The sequence below is a fragment of the Setaria viridis genome, chromosome 9 (assembly GCF_005286985.2).
Source record: "Setaria viridis chromosome 9, Setaria_viridis_v4.0, whole genome shotgun sequence".
Lineage (NCBI taxonomy): Eukaryota > Viridiplantae > Streptophyta > Magnoliopsida > Poales > Poaceae > Setaria > Setaria viridis.
The window spans coordinates 7,280,774-7,292,251 of NC_048271.2; the positions used below are offsets into that span (position 1 = coordinate 7,280,774).

General features: G+C 47.8%; 1 protein-coding gene and 2 non-coding genes across 3 annotated transcripts; 1 reads left to right on the forward strand and 2 right to left on the reverse strand.

Annotated features, from left to right (window-relative positions):
- Positions 1 to 343: 343 nt before the first annotated feature.
- Positions 344 to 478, reverse strand: LOC117841155 (small nucleolar RNA Z247). The gene has a single exon (XR_004637184.1). It is a non-coding gene; the product is annotated as a small nucleolar RNA Z247 (small nucleolar RNA).
- Positions 479 to 2,134: 1,656 nt separating this feature from the next.
- LOC117835186 (uncharacterized) lies at positions 2,135 to 4,301 on the reverse strand. The gene is made up of 5 exons (XM_034714567.2): positions 3,446 to 4,301; positions 3,213 to 3,271; positions 2,973 to 3,098; positions 2,651 to 2,786; positions 2,135 to 2,563 (listed from the first exon to the last, which is right to left on the reverse strand). The coding sequence occupies exons 1-5, from the start codon at positions 4,145 to 4,147 to the stop codon at positions 2,198 to 2,200; spliced, it is 1,389 nt and encodes a 462-aa protein (XP_034570458.2). The 5' UTR covers positions 4,148 to 4,301; the 3' UTR covers positions 2,135 to 2,197.
- Positions 4,302 to 7,299: 2,998 nt separating this feature from the next.
- LOC117841163 (small nucleolar RNA Z247) lies at positions 7,300 to 7,438 on the forward strand. Its single transcript, XR_004637191.1, has one exon. It is a non-coding gene; the product is annotated as a small nucleolar RNA Z247 (small nucleolar RNA).
- The last annotated feature ends 4,040 nt before the right edge of the window (positions 7,439 to 11,478 follow it).

The window sequence follows — 11,478 nt, forward strand, 5'->3', positions numbered from 1 at the left end:
CGCGTGCAAAGTGAAAATCAATTTCAATATATTTTGCGCGAGCATGAAAAACTGGATTTGCTGAAAGATACGTAGCTCCCAAATTATCACACCATAAAATAAGTGATTATGTCAATTTCACTCCAAGTTCAAGCAACGAAGATTCCAACCAAATCAATTCTGCGGTAGCATTAGCCATAGACTTATATTCTGCTTCACTGCTAGATCTTGAGACTGTAGCCTGCTTTCTAGCACTCCAAGATATAAGATTAGGGCTAAAAAAATATTGCAAACTTGAATCCTCTACCACCCATATTGGCTGACGACTGAAATTGGCCACCTTCTTGATACATCTCCATGCGTTGATCATATGTAAGCAATTGGGAGTACAAATCACTCAAAGAAAGATCAACCAGGCCAAGCACAGAAGACACAAAGGGATTAAATCAAAATCAAGGCCATTCAAGATAAAGTGAATCATCTCATCATCATCTATGAACTTCCCAACCGTGGCTAACTCATCTTTGAAAGAGCACATCTTGGTAAAATAAGCTGAGGACGTATGTTACCCTTCTTAGTTGTATATAGTAGGACGTGCAGATTTGCAATTCGCGCCTTGGAGTGCGTGAGAACATCCTCTCAACCATCTCCCATTCTTCTGTTGCTGTGGTTGTCATTGCCACCGATGCTAATGCATCCTTGGTGAGAGAATTCAGCAGGTAGCTCAACACCTGCTGATCTTTTGCAACCCAGGAGTCGTACTCGACGTTGTGGACGATCTCCTTCTTGCCGTTCGCCTTGACCACCTCCAGAGTCTTGGGCGGCTCAGGAATAGATCCATCTAGGATCTCCATGACTTGAGCTCGTATAGCAGGAAGGAATTGAGCCTTCCATACGAGGTAGTTATCTCGAGCCAATTTCTCGGAGACAACCCCTGAGTCAATTTCTCGGAGACAGCTCCTAGTAGCGCCGGCGTGGTAGTTGAAGATGGCACCATGGGAGGTTATGGATGTTTGTGGAAGAGGATGTTTTGATTACCATGTAAGAAAAGAGGAAACGTGATTGCCTATCTTGGCTCGCCACGGTTGCGTATTGATATATGATGAAAAACTACCAAGAGATTTACATGAATACAATTGTGATCACCTAGGACTCGTTTGTTTTATAACTTGAATTACAAGAAAATCTATCTCTAAGCAAACCGAGTTTATCTCAAGACCAGGTCTAACCGGACAAGCTATGCGGTCCAACCGGTTACGCACATATTCCGATATTCCAACACCGTGGCGTACTGCTTGTGGACGTAGGGGCGGCGTGCGGGCGCGGCGGCGGCAGCCATCGCGTTGAGCTCCTCCTTGGCGCGGCGCAGCCCGAGCATCTCCAGCCGGGCCTGCAGTACAGCGACGCATGGGTTCCCTGAAGGATCAGTGGTCGATGGAGATCAGGTAAGGGGAGACGCGTGCGCCTACCTTGTTCTCGGAGATGCGGTCGTCGCTGAGGCTCTCGTAGTAGTCGGACTCGTTGCCGCGCTTCCCCATGGCGGCGGCGGCGGCGTCCACCGGCTTGCCAAGTTTTTGGATCGGAGGGTTGGTTGCTTTGGGGCGAACCGAATGCAGGGTAGCTTGCGGCTCAGCTTTGAAATTTGAATGCGAATGGTAACAACGCCGTGCAGGGCGAGAAAGTGGCAGGTGGCCCGTGCATAGCCTCCTGTTCATCTCTAGGGTGTCAGTGGAGACTGGAGAGAGAGGAGGGGAAGCTGGCCAACACAGTCGTCACTCGTCACCCACTCACCCTCAACTCAACCATTCAAAGGCGATCGGGCTTGAATCACCCTCAAAAAGGTCGTGGATTACACAGGAGGAGCTCCATGGTGCAGATTAAGGTAAGCTCTCTTGCACGCTGACAGCATCACCAAGATAATTGGCGAGTCCAATCCCTATCTCTTCCTTTATTCGTTGGACTTCATGCGATACTCCGGAAGGTGTTCGTGGCATTGCTTCATCGGTAGAAGCACCTGATTTTTCTTAGAAGTTCTTCTTCTACTGCTTATCCTAAAATTTATAACTATGCCCGAAGAATGACTGATTTTTGGCTCAAAGACTTGCAGTTAATTGAGTTAATATATCCCAATTGTTGCCTAAACATGACAAATGAATTGAATAATATGGCCCAATTACATATTGGCGGTGGACATACTTGTTGGCAAGAGGCAATATTCTTATTTACAACGAAAAGGCAGATGATTCAGAATGATTTCACACGATTTTTCACCACTGTCATGTCCTAGGTCATCGTCATGTTCATGATCACCTAGGAAAGCCCCCATAAGCTCATCCCACTCGGATGGTTCACTCCTCGGTGACGGTGAGGTGGTGCACGACGTTGTTGAGGTCCTAGGGCTATCAAAGTCCAATGATGACGATGAGGAATTGCCTTGCAAAGTCTTCTCTTCGAGATACACCAGATGCTCAATACTATGAAGGCCGTTTGTCCCCTCCTCTACGTCGATTGACTGCAGCTCCTGTGCTCTTAGCATCTTCTGTTGCGCCGGAGGCGATGTCGACTCTTCTTCTTGCTCCATCAACTGATGACAGTCAAAACAGCTGAAGTAATGTCACAATTCACATGATCACGAACATATTTAGAAGGTGGAATCACGAGATGAGCTCACATCTAAAGCCTTCTGAGCCTCTTTTTCGATCCAAATAATTCCATGGTCAGCGGCAGCATTGCACGACAGAACAACATGCTCGAATCTGCCCACTGTTGGGACTGCTGTTCTGACCTCAGGTGGAAATCTTCCACATCTGCATACATAAAGAACATGGCTGCAATACTAAATTGCAAGACTCCATAATTCAAATTAAGAAACAAGAGAATATGGATTTTGTTTTTTCTGCAGAAACATCGGTTTCATATGATTGCAAGAAATCAGGAGAAACATTTACTTTACTTGCATGATTTAGAAACAATGGAAACCTTGCAAGGAATACCTGCAATTCTTTCGTTCCACGATATGGAACACTGTGCCAGGAGCGTAGAGCTTAGCTGGATCCTTGAGCTTCCCTTCTGAGACAAACGTGTCTCTCATGCAAACGAAACATAGCAGGCACGGCAAACTGCAAAACGGAAAAGAAAACAAAAGTGAGGCAAAGTAGTAAAAAACAGCAGGAACTAAGCATAAATCCTCAAAGCATACTTTTTTTCTTCAAAAGGTGTCCGAGCACACTTACCAGAAAATAGATCCAAAAATGTGCTGTAGGGGTGCCGGAGTTCTGGGCAAGAAATCATCCTGCAGAGGTTCCAGAAATAAGCATGATCAGGACGATTGTTGATTGCCAAAATATTGCAAGTGATATCTATTGTAGTTGCATGTGATTTGATACTGCAATTCTGCAGCTTCAAGACTTTATTTCTTCGCATGGAGACCTGAGAGGAGCAAAGAAGCATCAAGAGGCAGACTTGCCTGCAGCACAACGGAGTGGACGACGTCGGCGTGCTCGACGGCGAGCCCGAGCGACATGCACCGCGGCGGCGCCATGGCGTAGCACCTCACGTCTTCGCGGCGGAGCCTGAGCCTCCCGAGCCAGCACCTCACCGCCACGACGGCCGCCAGCGCGGCCACGCCCGCGCCGAGCGAGTGGCCCACGAACACGAGCCTGCACCGTTCGGGCCCGGCCTCCGCCACCATCCGCCGCAGCGCGGGGCCCTCGCGGTCGAGCAGCCACACGGCGGCGCGGAGCAGGCCGCGGTGCGCGTGCCCTCCCGCGAAGGGCTCGGGCCCGCCGGCGTCGAGGAGGAGGCGGTAGTCCTCGGGCCGCGCGAGGCCGAGGCCGCGCACGGCGAGCACGACCTCCCCGCGGGCGCGGTCGTGGACGAGCCGGTACGGCGGGCAGAGCGGCGACGGCCGATCGTCTCCCGCGCCGTCGTCGTAGGCGGCGAGCGCGGCGCGGCAGGCGCGCGGGACGGGCGCGAAGGAGGCGGGCGAGGCCGCGGGCCACGACGCGCTGTCGTCGGCGCCCGACAGGGAGAGGCGGCGGGCCGCCCACCGTGCGCAGGCGAGGGAGAGCGCGCACTCGGCGGCGCAGGAGATGGCCATGGCGCGCGCGTGGCGTGGAAGCGGCGGGACTGGAACTGGAAGAGCATCGATCCTTGGAGAGCAAGGCATTTAGGGGAGGCCATGGCGCGCGTGGCGTTCTCGAAGGCAAGTCAAGGGGGGTTGATTTCGCCAACGCGCCAACGAAGGTGGCGAAGTAATGCACGGGAGAGAGTTCGAAAATTCGAATTTCTAGATCGGAGAAAGATCCGGACGTCGATGCTTTTGTTGAAAAAAAAAAAGAACGAAAAAATAATTTTTATTCATCGACCGAGAATCTCTCTGACCGTGGCCAGACCAGGAATCGGCCGGCCCAGTGGAGCCCACGGAAACTCCCCCCACTGGCCCACTGCCACTATCCAGTCAAAGGCTCAAAGCGCAGTCGCGTCGTCGGCCGGTGGTCGCCGCTGCTCGCTTGTCTCGCAGCGGCGGAGCCAGGATTAGAGTTGGGTATTCCCAGCTAAAAAAAATTATACCATCCAAGCTACGTTCAACGGTAAATATGTTTGCCTGAATTAGATCCTAATTGTAACTTTTTGCTTAACTTCATCCGTGATACATGTATTTCACAGCCTAATCATCGTGTGTTGCTATTGTCAGAACATGGTTAGAATTAGCAATCGAGGATCATCCATCTTACAATACACTGATCGATACGAAGGGTTGATTAATGATTAGGCTAAGGTCATTGGGATTAGCATGGAACGAGAGCTTGGAATCCTTGGTTTCACTTTCCACTAATGCGCTTCCACAGTTTGCTAGAGGTGCACCCCTCTTTGGTCCGTCGCCATGATGTTGCTCGGGGACACCACTGCGTGCAAGTGCGCTACAACTCCGTCTAAAGATACGTGAAGTTGGGAAATTGTAGCTAAGATTAGGAATTTGAGAAAGGGGAATGGATTTTGGGAGAAATCAAAGAGGAAGAGCCTGAGCGGGATGCAATGCCAGCTATGGTGAAAGAATATGTTGTGTTTGTGGTAGTTGGCACTTTCAGGAGGAACGAATTAGACCTTAGCACAGATGATACTGGTTGGTCCAAGCTACATGTATCGGGCTCGTTTTACTCCAGGAAACGAGAATTGCTTAGTATCTTCCAATTAATAAATATACACATGTATATAGCATGTATGTACATTAATTTTTACGAAAAATGTTGGGTATTCCCGGGAATATAGAGGCATCAACGTGCCTCCGCCCCTGTTGTCTCGTCGCTGGGGCTCAATCGGATCAACCGATCAAGGTGAGATCGCGAGCGCATAGCATCACCGTTGCACTCGGGAGCAGTGACTTCTCGCGCGGACGGGCGCAGGCGGGGAGCCGTCAGCTGGCTCGGCCGGTGGGCGGTGGCGGCGGGAGCTCGTGGGCGAATTGCCAGATTCCAGTAGCAGTGGCTCTAGTAGGTAGGGATGGTAATGGCAAGGTCAATGGAGCAAAACCCACTCATAATAAAACACGTCATATCTATCTACACCCATACTCATAATACCTAATGGGTGGAACTGTGCACACAGGCCCGCACCCGCTGGGCACCCAACGGGCTGGATCTGTTTAAAGAAGTAGAAATCTACATAATATACACATGAGCATACTAGTCAAGCGATATAATACGAACCTGACACACAAAGTACAATTTGAGCAACACACCAAAGTAGGGAACTAAACTTTCATGTTTAATCTCAACAAAAAAGTTAGTCTAGCAATGGCACCAAGCCAAACTTTTATCTAACATTATATGCATGATACATCAATAATACAACTTCACTAAGAAATCAGTCCAAAAGTTCACCTCATAACCCATTGACACATCAACAATTAAACATCAAAAGTCCAAAATATTAGTATTAATTCAATACTTTGACAAGGGTTGGAGATATCAAGACCTTAAGAAATGGGCATCCATTAAGCACCCACGGGTGAAATCGTACACCCACCCCCGACCCATCTCAATATGGGTCGGGCGGGTTTAGACGCATATGTGGAATTTTACACCCATGTCCGTACCCATTGGGTGCAAAACCCGTGAGCACCACGCTCATGGGTCCGACTGCCATCCCTAATGGAAGGGGAAGCCGGCCTGCCGAGCAGCTTAGCAAAAAGGTGGCGATCCTACTCCTGTTCATTTCGGTTTTCTATAAATCTGTTCAGGGTTCACACTCTTTTTGTTTCACGCCTTAGAAGGCGATACTTATCTGCGTTAACGTCTTGTTCAACAACGTGCATTTGAGGTCCTGCGAAACACCAAAGGAAACCAAAATGCAGGCTTCCAATGCGCCAGGAAATGGGATCCCTGGAGGCAATCAGGTTAGCAGGCACCGGTCTGAATCGAACCAGCCAAATATGCTTCGTTTGGCACATTGCACATGGGGGTTAAAACTCAGGAGACGTGGAACCACGGGTGGATTGGACGATTCCCTTCCACCACCCAATCTGCGCGTAGATTCAATTTCGTGTAGTGCACATCTCAATCTACATGCTGTTAGATAGAAAGGTTAGATGCATGCGTATTTACCTTACCATATTGTGCCAAAGCCAAGAGATCTAGATTGTCTATGTACAGGAATAGATCATCTACGTATAGAAGGTTTATATTTAGAAAAGATCTCTTGGCTTAGCCCTCAAGTTGTAACGCCTATATGTAACTGCTACATGCAGGGCTATTATGCATCTAATCAACACGTAATCATCGCACGACCTAGATAGGGCGTCGGTGTTCTCCTCCGCTCCTCTGAACTTTCACAACTACAATGGCGTCATCATCTGCTTCCTCCAATCCTCTCCTCGCCCAGCCTGTCACGGAAAAGCTTAGCAAGAACAATCACGTCATGTGGAAGGCACAGGTGCGTGCTACGATCCGTGGTGCTCGTCTTCAGGGGTACCTCACGGGTGCCACCCCTATACCTGCGGCGGAGCTTGTGCAGAAGGGCGCTGATGGGAAGGAAGTGAGGGTTCCCAATCCAGCGCGCGAAGACTGGGAGGCCACGGACCAACAGGTCCTTATCTACCTCCTCGCATCGGTCACCAAGGATGTCCTCACACAAGTGGCCACCAGCGCCACCACGGCGGATGCCTGGAAGATCATTGAAGACATGTTCGCGTCACAGACGCGAGCGCGATCCGTCAACATGCGGATTACTCTGGCAACGACCAAGAAGGAAAATTCGTCCGTTGCCGAGTACTTTGCCAAGATGAAGGCTCTTGGCGACGACATGGCGGCTGCAGGACGGCCCCTAGAAGATGAAGAACTGGTGGAGTACATCATCACCGGCTTGGGCGAAGATTTCTCACCCATCGTCTCTGCTCTATGCGCTAGAGTGGAACCCATCTCCGTTGGTGAGCTTTATTCACAACTTCTCAATTTTGAAACTAGAATGGACTTGATCTATGGAGGCAGCCCTGGGTCTGGATTGGCAAACTCGGCATCTCGTGGTCGTGGCTCGTGGCGCGGGAAGAATCACGCGCGTGGGAGAGGCCCCTCACGTGGGGGCGTGCAGTCTAGCCGCGACGGGTCCAGTCGCGGGCCTCCTGCAGGAGGTCGTGGCTCCCACAACAACAACAACTCCCGCGGCTTCTACAACAACAATAGTCGCGGGACATCTGGTGGTGCGCCCGATTCAGATGACAACAGGTGCCAGGTGTACTTCAAGAAGAATCACTCAGCCGCTGAATGCTGGCACAGGTTCGATGAGAACTTTGTGCCAGATCAGCGTCTTGTTGCAGCAGCTACAAACTCGTATGGCGTGGACACCAACTGGTACACTGATACCGGTGCTACGGATCATATGACAAGCAATCTCGAGTAGCTGTCTCTCAAGAAAAAGTATCATGGTGGTGATCAGATCCACACAGCTAGTGGAACAGGTATGAACATTAGTCACATTGGTCGTACTACAGTTCGTACCCCCACTCGTAACATACAATTAAATGATGTTCTTTATGTTCCACAAGCCAAGAAAAATCTTGTTTCAGTTCATCGTCTTACCGCTGACAACTCTGTCTTTATAGAATTTCACCCTGATTTCTTTCTGATTAAGGATCAGGAGGAAATGAAGAATATACTCCTTAGAGGAAGGTGTCACAGGGGTCTCTATCCTTTACCTGCGCAAACAATAAAGCAAGCCTACAACTCCAACAGATTGCCCTTGCCTCGATGGCACAGTAGGCTGGGTCATCCATCTTCGTTAATTGTTAAGCAAATTGTCAGTAATAATAGTCTCCCATATATCGATGAGTCGTTGAGTCAGTCAGTTTGTGATGCTTGTCAGCAAGGGAAGAGCCATCAGTTGCCCTATCCCAAGTCTTCTAGTATTTCCAAGTCTCCTTTAGAACTTGTGTTCTCTGATGTCTGGGGTCATGCACCAGAATCAGTTGGTCGAAAACGATATTATGTTAGTTTCATTGATGATTTTAGCAAGTTCACCTGGATTTACTTTCTTAAGAACAAGTCTGAAGTATTTCAAAAATTTCAAGAGTTTCAAACTCTTGTTGAACGCTTGTTTGATCGTAAGATTCTTGCTATGCAAACTGACTGGGGAGGCGAATATCAGACACTTAATTCCTTTTTTAATAAAGCTGGTATCGTTCATCTTGTTTCATGCCCACACACTCATCAGCAAAATGGGTCAGCTGAGAGAAAACACCTTCACATAGTTGAAGTCGGTCTCTCTCTTTTATCTCATGCGGCTATGCCCCTAAAATTTTGGGATGAAGCCTTCCAAACAGCAGTTTATCTCATCAATCGTGTACCCAGCAAAACGATTGGTCATGCTACGCCTCTAGAGCGTCTCTTTAATCAAAAACCAGATTACTCCTCGATGAGAGTTTTTGGATGTGCTTGTTGGCCTCATCTTTGTCCCTATAATAAGCACAAACTAGAATTTCGATCCAAAAGATGTGTCTTTCTTGGTTATAGCACCTTGCACAAAGGCTACAAGTGCCTTGATGTCTGCACTGACCGTGTTTACATCTCCAGGGATGTGATCTTTGATGAAAATATTTTTCCCTTCACTGAGCTGCATCCCAATGCCGGTGCCCGTCTTCGCTCCGAGATCTTATGTCTTCCTTCTGATCTTGTTTATCCGTATGTAGGGGGCGAACATGCAGTAGATCAATGTGCTAATGGTTCATCTAATTCTTCTAATGTTTCCTCTGAGTTGCATGATGAGAATCAGGGAGACGCTGGTGACAATTTGGAAGGAACCGGTGTACACGGAGCAAACCAGACAGACGCAAACTCCGGAGGCAATTCGCATGCGGGCTCGGGATCGGAGTCTGGTTCGGGCGCGTCCATTGGCCAACCGCCGGACGCCACGCTATCTCCGGTTTCTCCTCTCGCGACGGCGCCTGATCCGGACACCGCGCTGCACCAGCCAGGCGCGGCCACGTCTTCTTCCCCGCGCGCGGGAGATTTGCCGGGCCAGGCAGGCCAGACTGTTGCTGCGGCAACAGAGGCACCTCCAGCTGTAACCCAACCTGTAACCAGACTTCAAAGTGGCATACGCAAGGAGAAAATATACACAGATGGTACTGTCAGGTATGGATTTTTGACAACTACAGGGGAACCTAGTAGTACTGACGAGGCTCTAGCTGATAGTAATTGGAAAAATGCAATGGATCTTGAGTACAATGCCTTAATGAACAATAAAACTTGGCACCTTGTTCCACCTCAAAAGGGTAGAAATATTATTGGTTGCAAATGGGTATACAGAATAAAGAGAAAATCTGATGGTAGCTTGGATAGATATAAAGCTCGATTGGTAGCAAAGGGTTTTAAGCATAGATATGGAATAGATTATGAGGAAACTTTCAGTCCTGTTGTTAAAGCTGCTACTATTCGTATTATTCTGTCTCTTGTTGTTTCTCGAGGATGGACTCTCAGACAACTTGACGTACAAAATGCTTTTCTCCATGGCAATCTTGAAGAAGAGGTATATATGCAACAGCCACCTGGTTTTGAAGATCCTTCAAGACCAAACTTTGTTTGTCGCCTAGATAAAGCCTTGTATGGTCTGAAACAGGCGCCCAGAGCATGGTACTCTAGACTAAGTGCTAAATTGATATCACTCGGTTTTCAATCTTCAAAGGATGATACCTCTTTGTTCTTTTATCGCAAGAATGATGTTAGCATGTATCTCCTTGTTTATGTTGATGATATTATTATAGCCAGCTCTACACCACATGCTACCACAGTGTTACTTCAAGATTTGCAGGGGGAATTTGCTCTAACGGATCTGGGAGATCTGCATTATTTTCTCGGTATAGAAGTTGCCAAGGTGCGAGATGGCATTGTTCTCACTCAAAGCAAATATGCTTCTGATCTTCTAAAAAGAGTTGGTATGTCAGATTGCAAGCCTGTTAATACTCCATTATCCACTAGTGAAAAATTATCATTACATGAAGGATCATTGTTGGGACCGGATGATACATCACGGTATAGAAGCATTGTTGGTGCTCTTCAATATCTAACCCTCACTAGACCTGATATAGCCTTTTCTGTTAATAAAGTCTGTCAATTTCTTTATGCACCTACCACAGTACATTGGGCAGCAGTTAAAAGAATATTACGGTACTTGAAGCAATGCACAGAATTGGGCTTGAAAATATAGAAGTCTCCTTCGACTTTGGTGAGTGCATTTTCAGATGCAAACTGGGCTGGCAGTGTTGATGACAGAAGGTCTACAGGAGGGTTTGCTGTGTTCTTGGGTTCTAATCTTGTATCATGGAGTGCAAGAAAACAGGCTACTGTTTCAAGATCTAGTACAGAATCAGAATATAAAGCAATTGCTAATGCTACTGCAGAAGTTATGTGGATACAAACTTTACTGCGTGAATTGGGTATTCCTAGTCCAAAGGCAGCAAGACTTTGGTGTGATAATATTGGTGCAAAGTACTTGTCTGCTAATCCTGTTTTCCATGCCAGAACAAAACATATTGAAGTTGACTATCATTTTGTCAGAGAAAGAGTTGCTCGAAAATTACTAGAGATTGAATTTGTTTCATCAGGAGATCAAATTGCAGATGGCTTTACAAAGACCTTGTCTGTTCGGCTGTTAGAAAATTTCAAAGTCAATCTGAACCTAGAGCGGTTAAGATTGAGGGAGGCTGTTAGATAGAAAGGTTAGATGCATGCGTATTTACCTTACCATATTGTGCCAAAGCCAAGAGATCTAGATTGTCTATGTACAGGAATAGATCATCTACGTATAGAAGGTTTATATTTAGAAAAGATCTCTTGGCTTAGCCCTCAAGTTGTAACGCCTATATGTAACTGCTACATGCAGGGCTATTATGCATCTAATCAACACGTAATCATCGCACGACCCAGATAGGGCGTCGGTGTTCTCCTCCGCTCCTCTGAACTTTCACACATGCATATGGTCACACAGCAAAGCGGAACGTTGCGCGAA